General features: G+C 41.1%; 1 protein-coding gene across 8 annotated transcripts in view; it reads right to left on the bottom strand.

Moving 5' to 3' along the window:
- Positions 1-381: 381 nt before the first annotated feature.
- LOC149127601 (uncharacterized) overlaps positions 382-19,241 on the bottom strand; it is a 390,111-nt gene continuing 371,251 nt past the window's right edge. For 7 of the 8 annotated variants that reach the window (XR_016231093.1, XR_016231095.1, XR_016231098.1 and 4 more), the window contains one exon: positions 382-834. Coding sequence is in view for 1 of the 8 variants with exons in the window: in XM_089328656.1 (XP_089184782.1) it covers positions 800-834 (35 nt within the window). In the remaining 7 variants the exon portion in view is untranslated. Of the gene's footprint in view, positions 835-6,541; positions 6,598-19,241 lie in introns of all 8 variants that reach the window. The other variant, XR_016231099.1, reaches the window with a different exon arrangement.

Genomic DNA, 19,241 nt, shown 5'->3' with positions numbered 1-19,241 from the left:
AGCTTTCGTGACTCCTCATCATGGCCTGCAAGGTCCTGGATGAAGTCCTCGTTCTCTGACTTCATCCCCAGTCACTCAAGCACACTGAGCTCAGTCCTCTATCAGGCGTCTGCCTCTACCATATCCTCTACACAGAATGTCTGTTTTACTCAGGGTCATGTGGCTGTTTCTCACTCAACCTTTACGTCCCAACTCAAATATCATCATCACAAACAAGCTTGCTCTGACCTCATCACATCTCAACCTATTGTCCTTTCATATTTCTTCCCAAAATATCTCAACACTTAGAATGATATTATGCACTTATTTGCTTGAATATTTATTTTGTGCTAATCCCATTGGATTTCAAGTTCCTTCAGGGACAAAATTTTATCTTAAAGATTTATTTATTTATCTGAAATGCAGAGTTACAGATGAGGGATGTCAGCATTGCATTACAAGTGGTAGCTTAACCTGCTAGGCCACACTGCTGGCTCCACAGATTAAACCGATTCCTCTGTCCCCAGCACCTGGAACAGTATTTAGCATTTATTAGACAGTCAATAAATCAACTGTTAAGTAAAAAATTATTCATCAATATTACATGTTTAAAAACCAGTATTCTTCCTTAAAATGAAATTATGCTGTGTTATTTTTATTAGTTACTATGGTCAAAGTACTAAACTACTGTTAACAAAAGGTCCCAAAGATATGAAGGTTCTGACACAGTGGGAGTCTCCTCTTGTTCACAATACGATGCTAGGCCTCTGGGCAGGCTGGCAGCCTTTTCCATTCATTTAGGGACTAAAGAGGTGGTTTCCTAGAATGACCAGTGGCATCTGTAGTCGAACCAGCCTGAAGAAAAGAAAGCAAGAAAGAAAACAAAGGTGTCACATTGTGTATCTTTTCTGCTCACATTTCATTGGTGGGAAACCAGTCACATGGATACACCTAGATACAAAGCATGCTGGGAATTGTAGTGATTCCTGGGCTCACCCTAGTCAGATGTGACTACTCCACTGAAGTAAGAGCCCAGATCATTGTCAGAGTTAGCCCTCCCTGCCAGGATACCCTCATCTTCACCAGTCGGCTTTAAATGTGTAGCTAAAGAAGGAATGCAACCATACACAGTATGTTCCCAACACCTATAGCAATTTACACTTAAAATAAAATTGGAAATCATGTGAATATCAGGGGCAAGTATTTAGCCTAGTGGTTAAACACCAGCCTCAAGCAGTGGAGTGCCAGGCTTTGATTCTTGTCTCAAGGTCTTGACCCAGTTTCCCACCAGTGTAGACCTTGGGAGGTAGCAATGACGGCTCAAGTGACTGGGTTCTTGCCACTCACTTGGGAGACCTAACTGCAGTCCCAGCTCCCAGCTCCAGAAGCTGTGGGCATTTGGTCTGTGAACTGGCAGGTGGTTCTCTCTTTTTTTTCCATCTCTTTCTCTCAAAATAAATATGAAATTAAAATAATATAAATGTTTATCTTCACTACTAATTCTTTCATTTTTTGACTGTTCTGTACCTGAACCCAGGGATCTTACAAAGTCATATAAATCATGCCTCAGTTGACTTCCTAAAACCCCACCACAGGTATGTCCTACATTTCAAATTTTTGTCCCCCATTGGTCCTTTTTCTCTGGTTTGTTAAGAAATATCCATATGATTCCTAGGCTTATTCTTCATCCCCCATCCTTGATGTATTTTTATAAAACTCCCTCAAGATCAAAGTTGAAAAAGTCACAGTCACAGAGGAAATGAATGTGTCCTTAAAATATTCACAAACTAAGTTTTATATATATAAATGTATTTTATCTGAGTGATAGGAATATATGTAATTTAATATTATTCTTTTTAACATCTGTATCTTTAAATTCTCTGTATATTTCATAAGCAAAAATAAAATCTAAGTCCATCAACTTAAAGGTTTTGGTGTTGCCTCGCCTATTTTACCTTATCCATTTTCAAATTCCTCACTGCAGGTTTTCATGCTTTTGCCATATTTTTTAAAGAAACCTCTTGAAAGAGAATGTAGCTTCTAAGTGCCTCTATATCACTTGTTTTCCTTTAATTACGTCACATGCTTGCCTGGAAAAGGGCATTAATATAAAGAAAGATTTTTTTAGCTACAAAATACACATAGAATGGGACACTGAACAAGATTTGAGTTTGTTTCATTGTATCACCAGTAGGATTTTATCTACGCATGATCCATCCAGGAACCTCACTATAAGCAGCAGCTTCAACTCTCTCTCTCTCTCTCTCTCTCTCTCTCTCTGGTTTTCTCAGAACTGCTGAAAAGAAGCAAGGATGAAAAGGTGTAGGTATCTTTTCCACTTCCTCTCATTTAAGGGAGCAGGGCGATTGCCAAATATCAGGTGATGCAGAGAAAAAGAAAAGGATAAATGATCTAAAAAATTGGCAACGGTTCTCTGAGTAAAAGGATTTATGCTGTGTGGGATTCGGCGCCTCATAGCTGAAGCCCTTTAAGATCAGGGATACTTTGAGAATGTAATGGAAGGCGCTGACGCTGCAGTTATGCACATATACACACAAAATGTGGGATATGACTTCTGTGCCTTCACAAGCCCCCGAGGCCCACAGGCCCTAAGTTCAGAAGTCTGAATACCAAATTTAGGAAGCAATAGCTCAGTGGGCATGGAGTCCACATCAGGCTCAGACGTGTGATAAAATCAGTGTCAGGCTGTAATCTGGTTTTCAAGGAACCAGCTTCATATTTTTTAAAATCCCACTTTGGGCCCTGCACCACTCTCTTTATCTCATTTTTCCTCTTTCCTGTGTTTCTCAATACCCACATATTCTCTCCTTCATTCTTCTCTAGGACTCTTTCTCTTTCACTTTGCTTAATCTTCATGTTATTGTCTCCTCTCCCCACCCCCCATCATTTGCTGCTTCTGTTAAAAGTCTGACTTCAGAATTTGGTCTACATTATAATGTCACCATCTGCATCTCCATAATTGCTCTACTCTGTACTCATTCAATCAATTCTAATTTTTCCAGACCATTTGAATTCTTTCTATAGTCTTACATTTTTGAATTGCAATCACTCTATCCGTACTGTCATAGCTTAGTACCTGAGTATAAAATTCTTTACCTATAAAAGTTATTTACCTTTCTAGTCTTCACACAGAGGCATGCTATGCAATGTTCCAGTGCATTGACTGCTGTTTGAATCCTCAAGTATATTTAAGCATGTCAACCTAAAAGTGACACATGCAATAATATTTTCCATACTGAATCATATTTCCCATACTGATTTCTACATTTTCTTTTCCTGGGAATGAAACATCACTGTAAGGTTATGCAAGTGGAACTGTACCTTGCACATTTCTATGTAAATTATAAAAATAACTCACTGACGTGCACAGAAGCACACACTCATAGACTTGCAATAAGATCCATTTGTGGTAAGGAAGGAATAAGGCAATAGAGTTGAACAACTATAGAAGGAAATGTTGATTCCAGTTGATTAACTCAGCATAAGGCATGGAAATGCATTCTAGAATCAAGTCAGACATCTTGGTTTAAAAAAACAAAAATGACACCATCCTCCACTGCTTTCATTGACACTCCTTTCTTTCTCTTTCCTCACTGTGTGGACCTACGTGGACACACTTTGCCTTAGCTATCATCTGTACATCTAACTGCCCAGTAGTACTTGTCACTGAACGGTTACTAAGCTGTTTGTATACCGCTTGTGTTTATTAACGGTAACCACACGATGAGGTGTGCATTAGTTTTTCATTTGAGTGATGATAAAGATAGAGGACCGTGAACATTCCCGTGGCCAGGAGTCAGCCCTGGAACCAGCATAAGCATGAAGATCTCCCTGAATTCATACCCCAGACACTGCACAACTGTTGGCTCTGTGTATTTCTTGTGTATATATGTATACAAATCTTCCATCTGTTTCTACTGGTTTTGAATCAAGTGTGTGTGGTTTCTTTGTCACTTTTTCTGTTTCTCCTTTCCAGTCCAGCCCTCTGCCTGTTTGCACCCTATCCTGTGCTCATGAGACTTTCTCGTTATCTCTTACTCTCTGTCTACTGGTCAAAAGGGATTAGCTCAGATCAGAGCAGCAGGAGAAGTCAGGTATTCTTTCCCACCTGCTCTGACCCAGCCACAGCTGTGTTCCTCTACCCACAGCTCCTGTTAAGCAGCTCCCACCCTCTTGGCTGTAGCATTCACTATGTTCGGATAACCATTTCTTTCATTTGCCTCCTCAGAACTAAAGTAAGTAAGGGAGTTTCTGAATTTCACTAGTCCCTAGGTGCTTTCTCAGCCCTTGTTGATTAACCTATCTCTGTAAATAACCTCTTCTTAAACTCTCCTCAATTCCACTTTCATCATCTGTTCCTCCATGGACCTTGCTCACTGTTCCTGGTATGGCAATGAGCAGAGGAGTGTGTGTGTGTGTGTGTGTGTGTGTATGTATATATATGGTGTGGTATGTATGAAAGTTGGTTTTATGGAGTATACATAAAAGGCAAAATATTGCCCGAATATAATCTTGGGAGAAGGTTGGGAGGAAGCATGCCAAAAATCAAGTATGCAATGTAACTTTGGAAGGACAAAAAAGCAAACTTAGAAAGTCCTTTACTGGGTAGAAGTCCAAAAACTTTTAATGAAAGATGATAGTTTCATAAGTTACCTAAGGCAAAAGTAGCTGGATCCAAAACACCATAGCCTAAGGATTTAGCCAGCTAAAGACTAGTGCCAGTGAGTATTGGTTTTAGGAGATGTATTTCAGAGTAGGACAAAATTCTCCAGTGAAAGCAATTTACTCCCAAAAGGACCATTAGTTATCATCTCCAGCAGGTAAATTCGAGTTCTTATAGAAAAAGATACATCAAAGGGAGGATGAGACAACAGTGGAGCAAAGTCAGAAAAGCCTGGGCACTGGACAACAGAGGGGATGAATGGGAGAAGAGCTCTACCGGAGCCTGTAAAATGACCCAGAGGTCATCTGGGGTCTGGATTGTAGGTCTGACTGGTGACCCTCACTTAATTCCAAGGTCTACCAAATAACAGATAACTCTTATGCACACTCAGTCCTCAGATGATGTAACATACAATGGATACCCAATAATATTGATGGAAGAATTCATTATGAATTGGGAAATTTAGAGAAAATGACAGATAAAATGGATGGGAAATGGGAATGTACTGTAATAATGAAAAATCCCTGACAATAAAACTGAAAAACTAAAGCACAAGAAATATTTAATAATATAGTTCAGGAAGAAATTGTATCCAGAAATAAAATGCTTGAATCTATATTTTGGTATGGCATGCTAGCCTGGAGGAAAACCCATTGGCCAGTAATAGAAAACACATACAGTTTAATATTGCAGTAAACTTCAAGGTAAGGAGGAAAAAGAAAAACATATTATCAAAGAGATACAATGATTTTTCCCTTAATTGTAAAGAAGAAAATCAGGCTGGCATCAGAATTATCCATGGCAAAACTCCAAGCTGAAAGATTGAAGAGCAATGCCTACAGGCACTCAAAGAAAGGAATTAACTCATAAATGTGTAAGAGTGAATTTTGAAGATTCAAACACACAAAAATGGGCTTTCCATGACCTTCATTTGAAAGAAAGAACAAATGAAACCACTGGGGGAATGACCAACTTGAGCCTACAGAGAGATGAATAAAAATAAGTAAGCTGTCAGGTGGAGAGAACTGACTCTATTTACATGTGATTAAGACAAAATAAAAGTGTGCAAAGAGCTGGTTACAGGACAACAACCAACCGTTAAGTGTTAGTTATAAAAACAAAATAAATGCTACAAACCCAGATAATTGTAGATATTGCAAAAAATGTCAGGGCAAGGAAGAGAAAAGGTAAGAGGGAATGCAAATGTGCTGATTTCCTTAACTTCAGTAACTAGGATGCTACCATAGAAAACAAACAGGTTTCATCAGAGCAAACAACTTAGGATCAACAACCGGGCCAAGTATAGATGCCACTCCAAAATCCTCAAGACACAGTCAATTTAAGGTTCAAGCAAAAGCACAACTGATTGTTTGGCAAGTGGTATATTCAGACAGTCAGTCAGCTAATTAGTGGTAGTTTGGAATTTTTGTTTTGTTTGTTTCTTGTTTGTTTTTTAGCTAGTTGAGTAAGCACAGCAACGGAATTCGCCTAACCAGACGTGGTGGACTTCTCCATGCTCAGAGGGAGGACACCATCATGCACCATGCGGGAGGTGATTCTTCTTCTCCAGAAACCAGAGCAGCAGTAACAGGGAGGGACTGGTTGCCTCCATTTGAATGTGTAGGGAACAGCAATGTCAAGTTAAACTGCTCTTCCGCAAATGAATCAAGATTCTTCTAATTCTACTTCTTCCTCTCCTACTCCATTCACTTTAGAATTGTCAAATATAAATGTAGTATTTCTGGCCCCTTTTCTCCGTCAGGCAATTTATCATGATACGGGGAATGATGAGTTAGGAAACCCTTGTCTCAAGAACCAGCTAATGATGCTGCAGCCACCCCCACCCAGAGTCCCTGACAAAGCCCCTCTTCTGCTCACCTTGCATTGGAGCCCATTCTGTTTTCTGAGTTTTCTTTACTTTATAACAACAGCACCTATACAATGAAATCATTCCATTTAAAGATGGCTAAAAACAGTTAACCAAAATAGCTAGCTTCATGGTCTATCAGATCTCAGCTTGTGTCTGTCATTCTTGTCCTGTACACCAGAATCTTCTGTGATACAAACTTCTTAGTCTCATGCTCCGAACTTCATTCTCACATTGCCCTGAATATTGGAAACTTGTCTTTCCATTCTTTTTCAGCTGAATACTTTTATAAATTAGTGCTTTTTATATTAACAATCTGACAGTTCTTTCTGTGTGTGGCATCTTGCTGACATGAATACTACGTTGATTTGATGTTGGTAGACAAATCTGTACATTGATGGGTTTCCAAAAGTACTTCTGTATGACAGTATAACTCAAAGATAGCCATGAAAATACTGGTAGGATTGGGTGTATGTCAGTAAAATTCACCCAAGCACACAGGAAGCACTTTAGGATACCTGATAATGACCAACTATTTAATGAAAATATATAGCATTTATATGCCATTTGTCACCATAACAGTGAAGTATTACTGTTCCTAATAACACACAAGAGCTAACAAACCTGAGGGTAGAAGAGGTTAATTGGCTATTTTACAAAGTCAGTGAACAAAAAGCAGAAAAGGCTTTGTTAGTCTTAGCAAAAGAAGTAGGCAGTAACACCTGCTACCATGAAAAAAATATATAAATTTTAATAACAATGTAATGCTCATATTCTATCTAAGCTAAAGCAGTGATACTGACTGGTCTGCCATTAACATTCTCATATTCATCCTTCTAAGTTATCTTGTATATGTATTATGCTTTCATAGCTAAAATGAAACTAAACATATGTATTGTATACCTTTCCTTTGCATTTTTAAAGGTTTGTTTATTTATTTATTTATTTATTTATGTGAGAGGTAAAGTTACAGAGAGAAAGGGAGGGAGAAAGAAAGGTCTTCCAACCACTGGTTCACTCCCCAAATGGCCACAATAACTGGAGCTGTGCCAACCCAAAGCGGAGCCAGCAGCTTCTTCCAGGTCTCCCATGCAGGTGCAGGAGCCCAGGCACTTAGGCCATCTCTACTGCTTTCCTAAGCCATAAGCAGAGAGCCAGATTGGAAGAGGAGCAGCCAGGACACGAACCAGTGCCCATAGGGATGCCGATGATGCATGTGGAGGCTTAACATATTATGCCACAGCACTGGGGGCCCGCCTTTGCATCTAAATTGTAGACATCATTTTAAATTTCTCCATAATCATTCATCTCAATTCATCTATTTCCTTATTTCCAAATGCATGTATGTGTGTTTCCAGAAACATCTGCATGAGGCTCTCTAGCATTTCATTCTTTTTTTTTTTTTAAGATTTTATTTATTTATTTGAGAGGTAGAGTTACAGGCAGTGAGAGGGAGAGATGAGAGAAAGGTCTTCCATCCATTGGTTCACTCCCCAAATGGCTGCAATGGCTGGAGCTGTGCTGATCCGAAGCCAGGAGCTAGGTGCTTCTTCCCAGTCTCCCATGTGGGTTTAGGGGCTCAATTGGGCCACCTTCTACTGCTTTCCCAGGCCACAGCAGAGAGCTGGATTGGAAGAGAAGCAGCTGGGACTAGAACTGGCGCCCATACGGGATGCCGGTGCCGCAGGCAGAGGATTAACCTACTGTGCCATGGCGCCGGCCTCACTTTATTTTCTTAAATAAATTTCCAACAGTGGATGGAAACGTAGCAATTTTTAAATTTTGTAATTCCTTATTTGAGAGAGAGAGAGAGAGCGAGAGCTCATCTACTGGTTCACTGACCAAAGGCCCACAAAAGCTGAGACTGAGAGTGCAACCCAGGTCTCCCCCAAGGCTAACAGGAACCCAAAGACTTGAACCAATACCTCAGCCTTTCAGGATCTGCACTAGCTGGAAGTTGGATTCAGGACCCAGAGACAAGTACTGAACCCGAGTATTCCAAAGTAGGATACAGGTGTCTTAATTGCTAGGCTCAATGACTATTCCTTAAAAGTAGTAATATTTTTTGGATGCATGGTATATGTTGGAAAACTGATTTCCAAATGATTAATTGATTTACATTCCCAGAAGCAGTATTTGAGGAAATACTCGTATCGTCATTTGCACTTTCGAAATTTAGATATGGGGCCAACATTGTGGCACAGAGTTAAGACACAGCCTGAAATACCAGCATTCCATATGAGCACCAGTATAAGTCCTAGTTGCTCCACTTCCGATCCAGCTCCCTGCCAACATGTCAGAGAAAACAGTGGATGATGGTCCAAGTACCTGGGCTCCTGTCACCCACATGGGAGACCTGGATGAAGCGCCTGGCTCCAACACTACGTGAAAGGCTGTACAAACTATGGCATATCCACACAATGAAATACTACTTAGCAAATAAAAATACAAAGAATTGATATATATGTATATAAAATCATGAATTAATCTCAAAATAATTATGTTAAGCAAAAGAAATAGGCAGAAAAAGAACTCCATGGGTGTTTCCTTGTATATAAAATTCAAAAATATATAATCCATAGTGACATAAAGTCAGTTCATGGTGGCCGAAGGATGAGAAGGCAGAACTGCAGAGGGACAGGAGACTATCTGGGGGTGATGGCTGAGAGGGGATTGTTTAGGTGATCATCATGCTTCTACAGATGAATATGTAAGTCGACATTGATCAAATAGTTTAAATAGGTGCCATTGATCATCTGTCAACTATCAAGTTCTTTGTTGGCTCTGTGGTGTGGTAGGTTAAGCCTCTGCCTGTGGCGCTGGCATCCCATTTAGGCACCAATTCAAGTCCCAGCTGCTCCACTTCCCATGCAGCTCCCTCATGATGGCCTAGGAAAGCAGCGGAGGATGGCGTGAGTGCTTGGGCCCCTGCACCCACATGGAAAACCCAGAAGCAGCTCCTGGATCCAGGTCTCAGATCGGCCCAGCTCCAGCCATTGTAGCCTTTTGGAGAGTGAACCAGCAGACGGAAGACCTCTCTATGTCTCTCCTGTAACTATGTAACTTTGTCTCTCACAGAAATAAATATTTTTTAAAAATTATTAAGTTCTTGGAGTTTCTCCCTATAACACCATAACTACAATTGACTTAATATTGAGGTATACGAGTATCTTTTTAAGAGTCCTTGTATGCATGGATAAAAAATTATTTGAACCATAATTAGCTAATCTTTTAATTCCATTTCCACTAACATTTTTAAGTATACTCACATATGGCATACATTATTAGTAAATTACAGTATTTAGTTGTACTTTTATTTTGGATTACATTTGTGCTAGAAAATATTGGGTTTATTTTTTTTTTATATTTAGGTTGTATTTAATTATGTGCTACTATAAAGTAATTAAAATTTCTCCTGAGAGAATGTTTTCCATTTATTCAAGTTTTTGTATAAATTTGATAATTTTGTATGTAAAATCTTTATTTCCACTTTATTTTCACTTTTTTGTTCAATAGGTTGCTAATTGCTAATTTTTAATATTAATTAACTTGCCACCTGATTTATAAAATTCTTACATTTTATTTGAAGTAATTTTTCAGTAGACTTTCTCCAATTTCCCATAAAAATTAGACTACTATTTTCCTGTAACAGGTCTCATCCATTGTCATGCTTATATTTTAATCTCAATTTCCTTTATTTCAAACAAAAATCTCAAATATTATGACTGTCATTGTCTTGCCTTAAACGGAATAAGAATTCTTTAAGTGTTTTAGTAGTTTAGTATTTTAACAGCAAATTTCCCCTATAATCCTGTAAAATTTGGTTTATTTTTATATACATGTAAACATATATTTCCAAAGACATTTGTATATACTGTTACTCCCTTTTAGAGTGAGTATTCAATGTTCAATGCTTACTCAGTTCAAGCACAACTTAATATTTTTATATTATTATGACCTCTTTTCTCAATCCAAATTTACTCTAAATTACTACTTCAAAAAATTGACGATGATCCCTATAAACTATTTCAAGCCTTAATAATTCTGTGATTCTCTATATTAAATTTAATAAAAAGTGCTTTTAAATAATTTAATTTTGTACTAACTTTTGTCTTTTATCACTTTGAAAAAGATCTAATAAAATATTTTTTTGTTTTTTTTTTTTAATATGACAGAGTTATGGACAGTGAGAAAGACAGAGAAAAAGGTCTTCCTTCTGTTGGTTCACTCCTCAAATGGCCACTACGGCTGGCGCTGCACTGATCCGAAGCCAGGAGCCAGGTGCTTCTTCCTGGTCTCCCATGCGGGTGCAGGGGCCCAAGCACTTGGGCCATCCTCCACTGCCACGGGGACTAGAACCTGGTGTCAATATGGGAAATATGCCATAAGGGATATGCCGATATGGGATAATATGCCGATATGGGAAATATGCCGATATGGGATAATCCTCCACCAGCGCTGCAGGTGGAGGATTAATCAAGTGAGCCACGGCACTGGCCCCAGAATATTTTAAAGTAAATAATTATCTTTAGGTATCATGGGCAAGAGTTCTCAGTTTAGCCCAATCTGATTCTTTTTTTGGAAAAGAATGAATGGTAAGAAGCCACAAGGTATGAATACAAACTCTTTGAAAGGCACAAAATCAGGTAGGTTACTTTTATCCTTCTTAATGATAAAGTATTTGGTCCTTGCTTTTGCTCACTACTAGGAAGCTACTGTGCAAATGAAGAGGCCTCGCTAGAGGTTAAAATTTCTTGCCAGTCTCTGGACACTGTTATGAAAGCCTTCACCAAACACCCATAGGCAGAGGATGGGCCAGCAATAGCAGCAACACCAAACCAGGGACTTGTCTTCCTGATTCTTTCCATTTCCAAAAAGACAGAAGGAGGCCGGCGCCGTGGCTCACTAGGCTAATCCTCCGCTTTGCGGCGCCGGCACACCGGGTTCTAGTCCCGGTCGGGGCGCCGGATTCTGTCCCGGTTGCCCCTCTTCCAGGCCAGCTCTCTGCTGTGGCCAGGGAGTGCAGTGGAGGATGGCCCAAGTGCTTGGGCCCTGCACCTGCATGGGAGACCAGGATAAGTACCTGGCTCCTGCCATCTGATCAGCGTGCCGGCCACAGTGGCCATTGGAGGGTGAACCAACGACAAAGGAAGACCTTTGTCTCTCTCTCACTGTCTACTCTGTCAAAAAAAAAAAAAAAATCAACACACACACACCAAAAAGACAGAAAGAATAACATGGCTGACTTGAGTTCAATTAAATGATTTTCAAAGGTTCTCCTGGGTGGTTTTTGTTGTATTAAATAATGTTCTTCTCTCTTTCAGATTTGTGAATTTCCTTTGACCATAAAAGGGGAATGAAGTCAAATATTATCTAGAGTTTTGTGTTCCGTTTATGAAATTCATCTTTGAAATGTCTGGCTCTGTTTTAGACATTTTGTCTTCAAGAACAGCATTATCTATTTGCCAAGGCTATAATCATCAAAATAAGGATTTTTTTAAAAAAATTCTGAATAAAAAGCAGACTGTTTCAATTTTATGTCATGGAGAAATAGCTATAGTTTATTAGTTTGGAACAGTGTCATAGAATAATTTTATATAAATTGATATTACAGATAAACATACCCATCTTTTCATCAGCTTCTATCAGCATCTTTCCACAACAGAAGCAATATTGAAATCAAAACAACACATTTTGCAGGAATGAAAAAAATGCATTTCAAATAAAATCTTATGTGGGGAATGAACATTAAATGAAAAACACTGAAAGCATAATATTGTTCTAAACTAGAAATGGCAGCGATTTCGTGTTATGTGAAAAACTCTGTCCTAGGAGGCAGACGTTCTACCCTTGAAAAAGTTCCTTATGTTATCTGATCTCAGCCTCCTTATCTCTGAAATGGAGATAGCCCTGTTCTGAGAACAAAATGAGAGAATGTACGGAAAAGCGCTTTATGCTATCTGGTTTTTCTTTTAATGTGTTACAGCTTTAAGGGTCATATTTTATTTTAGAGAACATTTTAAATTATCTTGTAATGTTATTAACCATGTTACTAATACCCATATTTGCCATTTGTTGTCCTCTCTGGACATACAAATTAGATAATTTCACAGTAGAATTGAACGTATCTGCAATTTGTTTTCACCTACACAGCCATTCATTGAAATATGTGTATGTATACATATGTGCCACCCACACCCCCTACATACACATGTACACATATGGGAGAGGCAGGAAATGAATTAACAGGAGTTATGAATAAAATCAGACATTATCCCTGCCCCTGTTGAACTTATTATCCAGTGGAGAAGAAAGATGTTAACGACATAATTAAATATCAATTTGATGACACGCTAAGAGGATTTCCCCTGGCCAAGGAGAGTAAGAAGGCTTTCTCTTGGGAAATGACACTTGAACCAAGATTTACATGATGGATGAATAGTAATCACCAAGAGAAAAGCAAGAGAGAAGTCATTTGGTCTTGGGCAAAAACCTGTGGCTCATGGCCAGTGTGTTTGAGACAAAGAAAGCTCGGATGAAGGAGTGAGAACGAGTGAAGAGACCATCGGGGCCCATTTCCAAATTTACATTCCGGGGTGGGTGTTTGGTGCAGTGGTTAAGACACTGCTTAGAATGCTCATGTCTCACATCAGAGTACCTACAATCCAGCCGGAGCTTTGTTCCCAGTTCCAGATTCCTGCTAATGCAAACCCTGGGAAGCAGTGCTGGCGACTCCGTAGTTGTGTCTCTACTACTTGTGGGGAGACCAGGATTGACCCCAGGCTCCTGACTGCATCCTGGCCCTCTCTGCCCATTGCAGGCATTCGGAGAGTGAGCCAGTAGTCTATGGAAGGTCTCCCTCTGCCCCCCACGTCCCTCTGTCTCTCTACCTTGTGAATAAATAAAATAAATACATAGAAATTAGAAAGTAAAATGAGTATTTAGAAGTGACAGGAAAGGGCATAAAGAATTAAGATAATGAAGTCCGTCGAGCACGAGAAGTCTGGAAAATACTGAAGTTGGAGGGGAACTCGGGCTCAGTTCCAGGGAAGCCACAAGGTCGAGATGGGCAGTGGAGCGCGCAGGGGTGGAAGAGGGAAGGGCAGGATGGTGGTCAGGACATCTTCAGAACCATCGCTGGAGATGAGTGACCCCTGCCTGGGGACGGGGCGGGGGCTGTGCCTTTGGGCTTTTAGCCCGAGTTTGTGTCGTTAATTGAGTACAGGATTCCCTTGACCCAGGACAACTGATTAGCCACAGAGGAGCTCCACGGCCACTGCGGCTGCACGGGGCAGATCCTGAAGGAGCACACGCACGACGTCCAGGCCTTCCAGAAGCCCCACATACACACGTTACCATGTCCGGGGTTTGTCACGGCTTTCTCATTTCCTCTTGAACTGCATTTCCTTAGCGTCACACTTTGCCTCCTTCCTTAGATGTTCAGACTGCAAGTTAATTTATTTTTCCAACCTTTACTAGAGTATTGCCTGTCAGAGAATGGTCATTGTTGCCAAAAAGAAAATAAGATTACGTAACTTCTAAAAACGACTGCTTGTGCAACAGCAAGGAAACAGAGCAACCTGAGAGGTGGCTGCTGACGTGAGGGGACAGAGGGACATCAGGTCTGGAAGCAGCACATGGCAGGTGCCGGCTGCAGCTCAGTGACTGGCCACTCCCCTCGGGGATCGCTGGCTGTGCTGGGCGAGGCTGCTGTCCCTTTGCAAAGGCATAGTTAGGCTAGAACACCTGCAACACTGAAAGGTTTGCTTCCTCCATTCTTTGTAAGAAACTTTCAGAAAATTCTAGAAGCAGCTAACTGTATAAAAATAGTCTGTTTCACCTATCAAAGCAGTAGTTTTATTTTGCACCATTGCTCATCCTGCCTAATTGCCCTCAGACTTCAACCTAGACAACATTATCTCGGCAAGATAACATAAGCAGGACCAGGAAAGAGAACACAAAGCTACTGGAAAGACCAAAGAAACATATCAAAGAACAAAAGTCTTTATAGCAAATGCTCAGAGGCACAGGCACAATAGAGCCAACCAAAAAGACAATTTCAAGGCAACAAATTAAATTATCTAAGATGTAAGTGGAGTCACAAGCCATAATGAATGTTGAAATTCAAATTACAAATATAAACCATGCACGAATTGTGACCAGTAGGGTCATTCTAATCCAAGAGGGCATTCATCCTATAGTTTTACTTTTAAAAATGAAATAGAGCATAACTGAACAGAAACTCGTCAGAAAGAAAACATGATAATTATACAGCAACACACTTGTTTAAACAAAATATTGATCACTGGCATGATGCATATTTGTTACACACCAAGGCATTTCAGCACATCAGAGCAGGATGATAGATCTGGAGTAATTATGCAAAAATCGACAAGACATTTGTCACTGTTTGTAGTAACTTCACAGCATTGGCATTTCCTTGAATTATGGTATGTCATCTCATTTGTATACAAATGTTCAATCATTGATGGTAACAATTGGTCATTAATTATAGCACACGCTGAAGGGTAGCACCTATAAGAGTTTCAATTAAAGGAATGAATCTGGTGTTTAGGTTGTGCAATTAATTTGACAAGCACCCTGAAGTTTTAAAGGTGACTCATATTTCATTCGTTTGTTTCCATCTATAAAGTGTTATTGAAATGAGCTAAGGAAGAATGCTGAGAGCATGAAGTATTTTCCAATCCAGAAATAGCCTCAGTGTTGCGACATCTAAGTTGAGTAATGCCTACTACTTGATTGTGGAGAGTGAGCCAGCAGAAAGAAAAGCTCATACTCGCTCTCTTGCTCTCTCCTCTCTCCCTCTTCCCACTTGCAAATAAATCAATCGGGGGGGGGGGGGGGGAACAGCAGTTCCAGTTGAAAATCTACCCAAAGGACTCAATCTATTGATGGTGGTTCAATGACATTGCCTTCATAGATAGCTTGCTTTGCACAGTCTATAGAGGGCTACAAAATCGCCTGAGAAACCAAGGAAGAGGTAAGCCCATCCGGTGGCTGCTGGAGCTACCAGTTCTCAACGGGAGATAAAATATCTGCAGCAGAAATACAGGACAAAGCCTTCAGATTGCATGTGCAACTGCTAATAATTGCAGGAAAATGTTAATTGTTCCACTCATTTCCAAGTTAAGAGCCTAATTAAGAGTAAAAAGAGAACACACCTATCAGCCATGCCACCAAGGCTACTCTGGCTCTTGAGTATTTCAACAATTTGCCAGGCCAGTGGGTCAAGAAAATCACTTGGAGGCTCAGCTGGGATTCTGAGGTAGGGCACAATGCAGGGCTGCCTACAGGAAAAAACAATTACCTTTGTCCTATAACATGATGCGACACCAAATGCCTCCATGGAAGTTGACAGAATCAAAACAACTGCATGTAACCAATGCTTATCATAGATGAAATGATAGTAACAAGTTATAACTAAATAGTTCCCTGTTTCGACATAAAAAAAGGTTTATAACTTTTATAAATGGATATTTAGCTTCAGCTTACAAAAGAAAATTAAATTTGATTGAATTCAGTTTAAGTATTGAACGACTTTTTAAGGGACAAACCCTTGAAGAAGAAATACACATGTGGTGAGCCGGCGCCATGGCTCACTAGGCTAATCCTCCGCCTTGCGGCGCTGGCACACAGGGTTCTAGTCCCAGTCGGGGCGCCGGATTCTATCCCAGTTGCCCCTCTTCCAGGCCAGCTCTCCGCTGTGGCCGGGAGTGCAGTGGAGGATGGCCCAAGTGCTTGGGCCCTGCACACCATGGGAGACCAGGATAAGTACCTGGCTCCTGCCATCAGATCAGTGCGGTGTGCCGGCCGCAGCAGCCATTGGAGGGTGAACCAACGGCAAAGGAAGACCTTTCTCTCTGTCTCTCTCTCTCACTGTCCACTCTGTCAAAAATTTTTTTTAAAAAAAGAAATGCATGTGTGGGTACCTAAATGTCTCTGTGGAGTCCTTGGTTATATGCATGGACCAGAAAGCATTTTTGCATACTCAGTCTCTCTGCAGAAATTCTAATCCTCCTCAGATTTCCCCAAAATGAATCTGGAAATTGTCAGCAAGGTCCCTGGTGTACCCCGTGAATCAGCCCTCTTGCTGGCCACATGGTGTGGCCCATGTTCCTCCTCCCCTGTCTCTGCTGCCTATGGATCCAATTGCCTATGTGTGCCAAGAGCAAGAACTCGGCCTCTGGTGCCCTTTAAAAGTACAGCTCTCTGTGTATCTGGCAAGCTCTGCCAAGACTGCCAGTGCTTGCCAAGGTCCCCACTAGACTGCCAGCGTCCCGTGTCAAGGAGACTGACTTTTGTGCAGAGGGCAACTGTGCCTGATGTCACACATCCTGTTATCTGTGCTGAATTCCCTCTCTCCTGTCTTAACAAAAGCTGCTGGCACCATCTTCTGTTGCTGTGAAATGTTCTGGCTTGGATGCTGCTGACTGGAGTCTCAGTGGCCCAACTCTGTCAGAATGGACTTGATCTTCCATTGCTACCCTCTCCCTGTAATCTGTGATGTGAGTCCAGAGACCTGGCTGGAAGATGCCAAAGTTGTAGAAGCCATGATTTCCAGAGTTGCTCTATACAACCACTGAAACCAACTGTGCACTTTTATTTGCCTATAGGTGGAGGTTTGTCCAACCAGCATAAGCAGAGGCTCAAGACCAACTCCAGCTTGAGAATGGGACTGGCTGGCTCCCCAGGACGCCAGGGCTGGAGGCAGAGATATCATTCAGGAATCCCTGGCATTGAACTGCCTCCCGCCCCTGTGATGGGGTGGCCAGCAGGTGCAGACCAGCCTGGCTAGCTTGTGGCAAGCTCTCCCTTAGAAGAATGCCTGCACATAGTTAGCATAAACTTGTTTCCGAATGGAAATGTGGCCCTAAATACAAAAGGGCAGGTGCAGGAGATTCTGGCTTCCTTCTGAGCTCTGCTGTACTCATCTGGCTCTGACAGTATCACAAGCCACTGTGTACCTCATTGGAAACCACAGGCAAAGAAAATGCGACACACAAATCTGCTCCTGTCTGTATAATTGGCCAAATCAATCAGGAACATACAGTATCTTGGTGTGGGGTCTCGTCCTACCCATCTGACCCATGTTGGCTAAGTTGAGGCAAGGTAGCAGTTTCCCAAGTGATGGTCAAGTGGGAGCCAAGGAGACAGTCCAAAGCAACAATTCTAAGCATGTAAGCATAGACTAACTCAAGTCCAAAGCAACAGTCTTATATCCAACCAGTGTGATAACCAGCTCCAGGCCACCAGCAGCTCCCAGAGCTTACCATGTCAGCCAGAGACCCAGTAACAGGGAATTTTCCTACACATGTCTGGCAGAGACTCGTGCCGTTCCCTGAATATTCGTGCGCATTTCCCTCCCCTTTGTAAAATGGTTCATTGAACTAACCCTGGCCAATGGACAGTGACATCAATGACTCACGTGTCATCTGAGGAGCTAACGAGCAGCCTTACGGCTCTCTGGAACTCTGCCCTGGCAACTGCAGATGTTTCTGCTTCTTGTGTTGCTGGGTAGAAGAGTGACCATGGAGGACCCAGTCCTCCCCAGCCAGCCACTCTTGGTGAAGACAGTAAAACATACAGGCTTCATTGGGTTGAGTCAGGGATCACCATTCAGGGACCCACCTGTCATGACCTCAGATCTTGTCCAACACACTTCCATCTAATGCAGGAGATCTTGTCAGCCTCTATGAAGCAAATCCATATATTTCCCAGGCTTCTTTGTCCTTTATTTATGATCTCATTCCTACTTGCCAGGTGATTTTTGTATCTTCCCTTAATTCTTTGGCTATATAAATTCAGAATATGAATTTGACTCCCTTTGGTCAATATCCACTCGTTAAGCCAAAACCAAGTGACTTATGGGAGAAAAAGAAAAAGGGGGAGGGGCCATTGCTGTGGCATAGCCGGTTAAGCTGCCACTTACAGTTCCAGCATCCCATAGGGTACCGGTTAAAGTCCTGACTGCTCCACTTCTGATCCAGCTCCCTGCTAATGCACCTGGGAAAGCAGTAGAAGATGGCCCAAGTGCTTGTACCCACATGGAAGACCAGAAAGTAGCTCCTGGCTCCTGGCTTCAGATCAGCCCAGTTCCAGCCTTTGTGGCCATTTTGGGAGTGAACCAGCAGATAGAAGAAATCTCCCTCTCCCTCTTCACCCCAACTCTCTCCCTGCCTCTGTTTCTGCCTCTCTGTAACTCTTTCAAACAAATAAATACATCTTTAAAAAAAAAAAAAGAGGTGGACAAGAAGTTCTAGATAATGTACGCAGTAGCAGAAGACACCTTCAGGGAACTTGGCCAGGCCTAAACATACCCATAATGAACTCCTTCTAATCCCAAATCATGACCTTTATTTTAGATTCAAAAAGACACATCATTTCTGTGTTAAAACTTCAACTACAGTGACCAAGTATTTTTCAACCATTATTTGACCACTTTTCCAGAGATAAAACCTCAGAGAGAGCATAGTACAATTCTTATCAATATGTAAGCTCTACTATAATCAATATTACTACAATAAATAGAATCTGGGTGATATTATTAATGTTCCAGTGTTTAGAAATAGGAAGTGGAAATGTCCCCACTTCTCCTTGAATGTCAAGTACAAGTTATACTGGAAGGATAACTGTGATAATAAAAAGAAAATAATTGTGGATGAAAAAATGTCTTGCTAATACTTTCACCAC

The sequence above is a fragment of the Oryctolagus cuniculus genome, chromosome 3 (genome assembly GCF_051225735.1).
Source record: "Oryctolagus cuniculus isolate XC-2025 breed Fujian yellow rabbit chromosome 3, ASM5122573v1, whole genome shotgun sequence".
NCBI classification, from domain to species: domain Eukaryota; kingdom Metazoa; phylum Chordata; class Mammalia; order Lagomorpha; family Leporidae; genus Oryctolagus; species Oryctolagus cuniculus.
The sequence above is the reverse complement of the archived record's forward strand: the minus strand, read 5'-3'. Positions and strand labels throughout refer to the sequence as shown.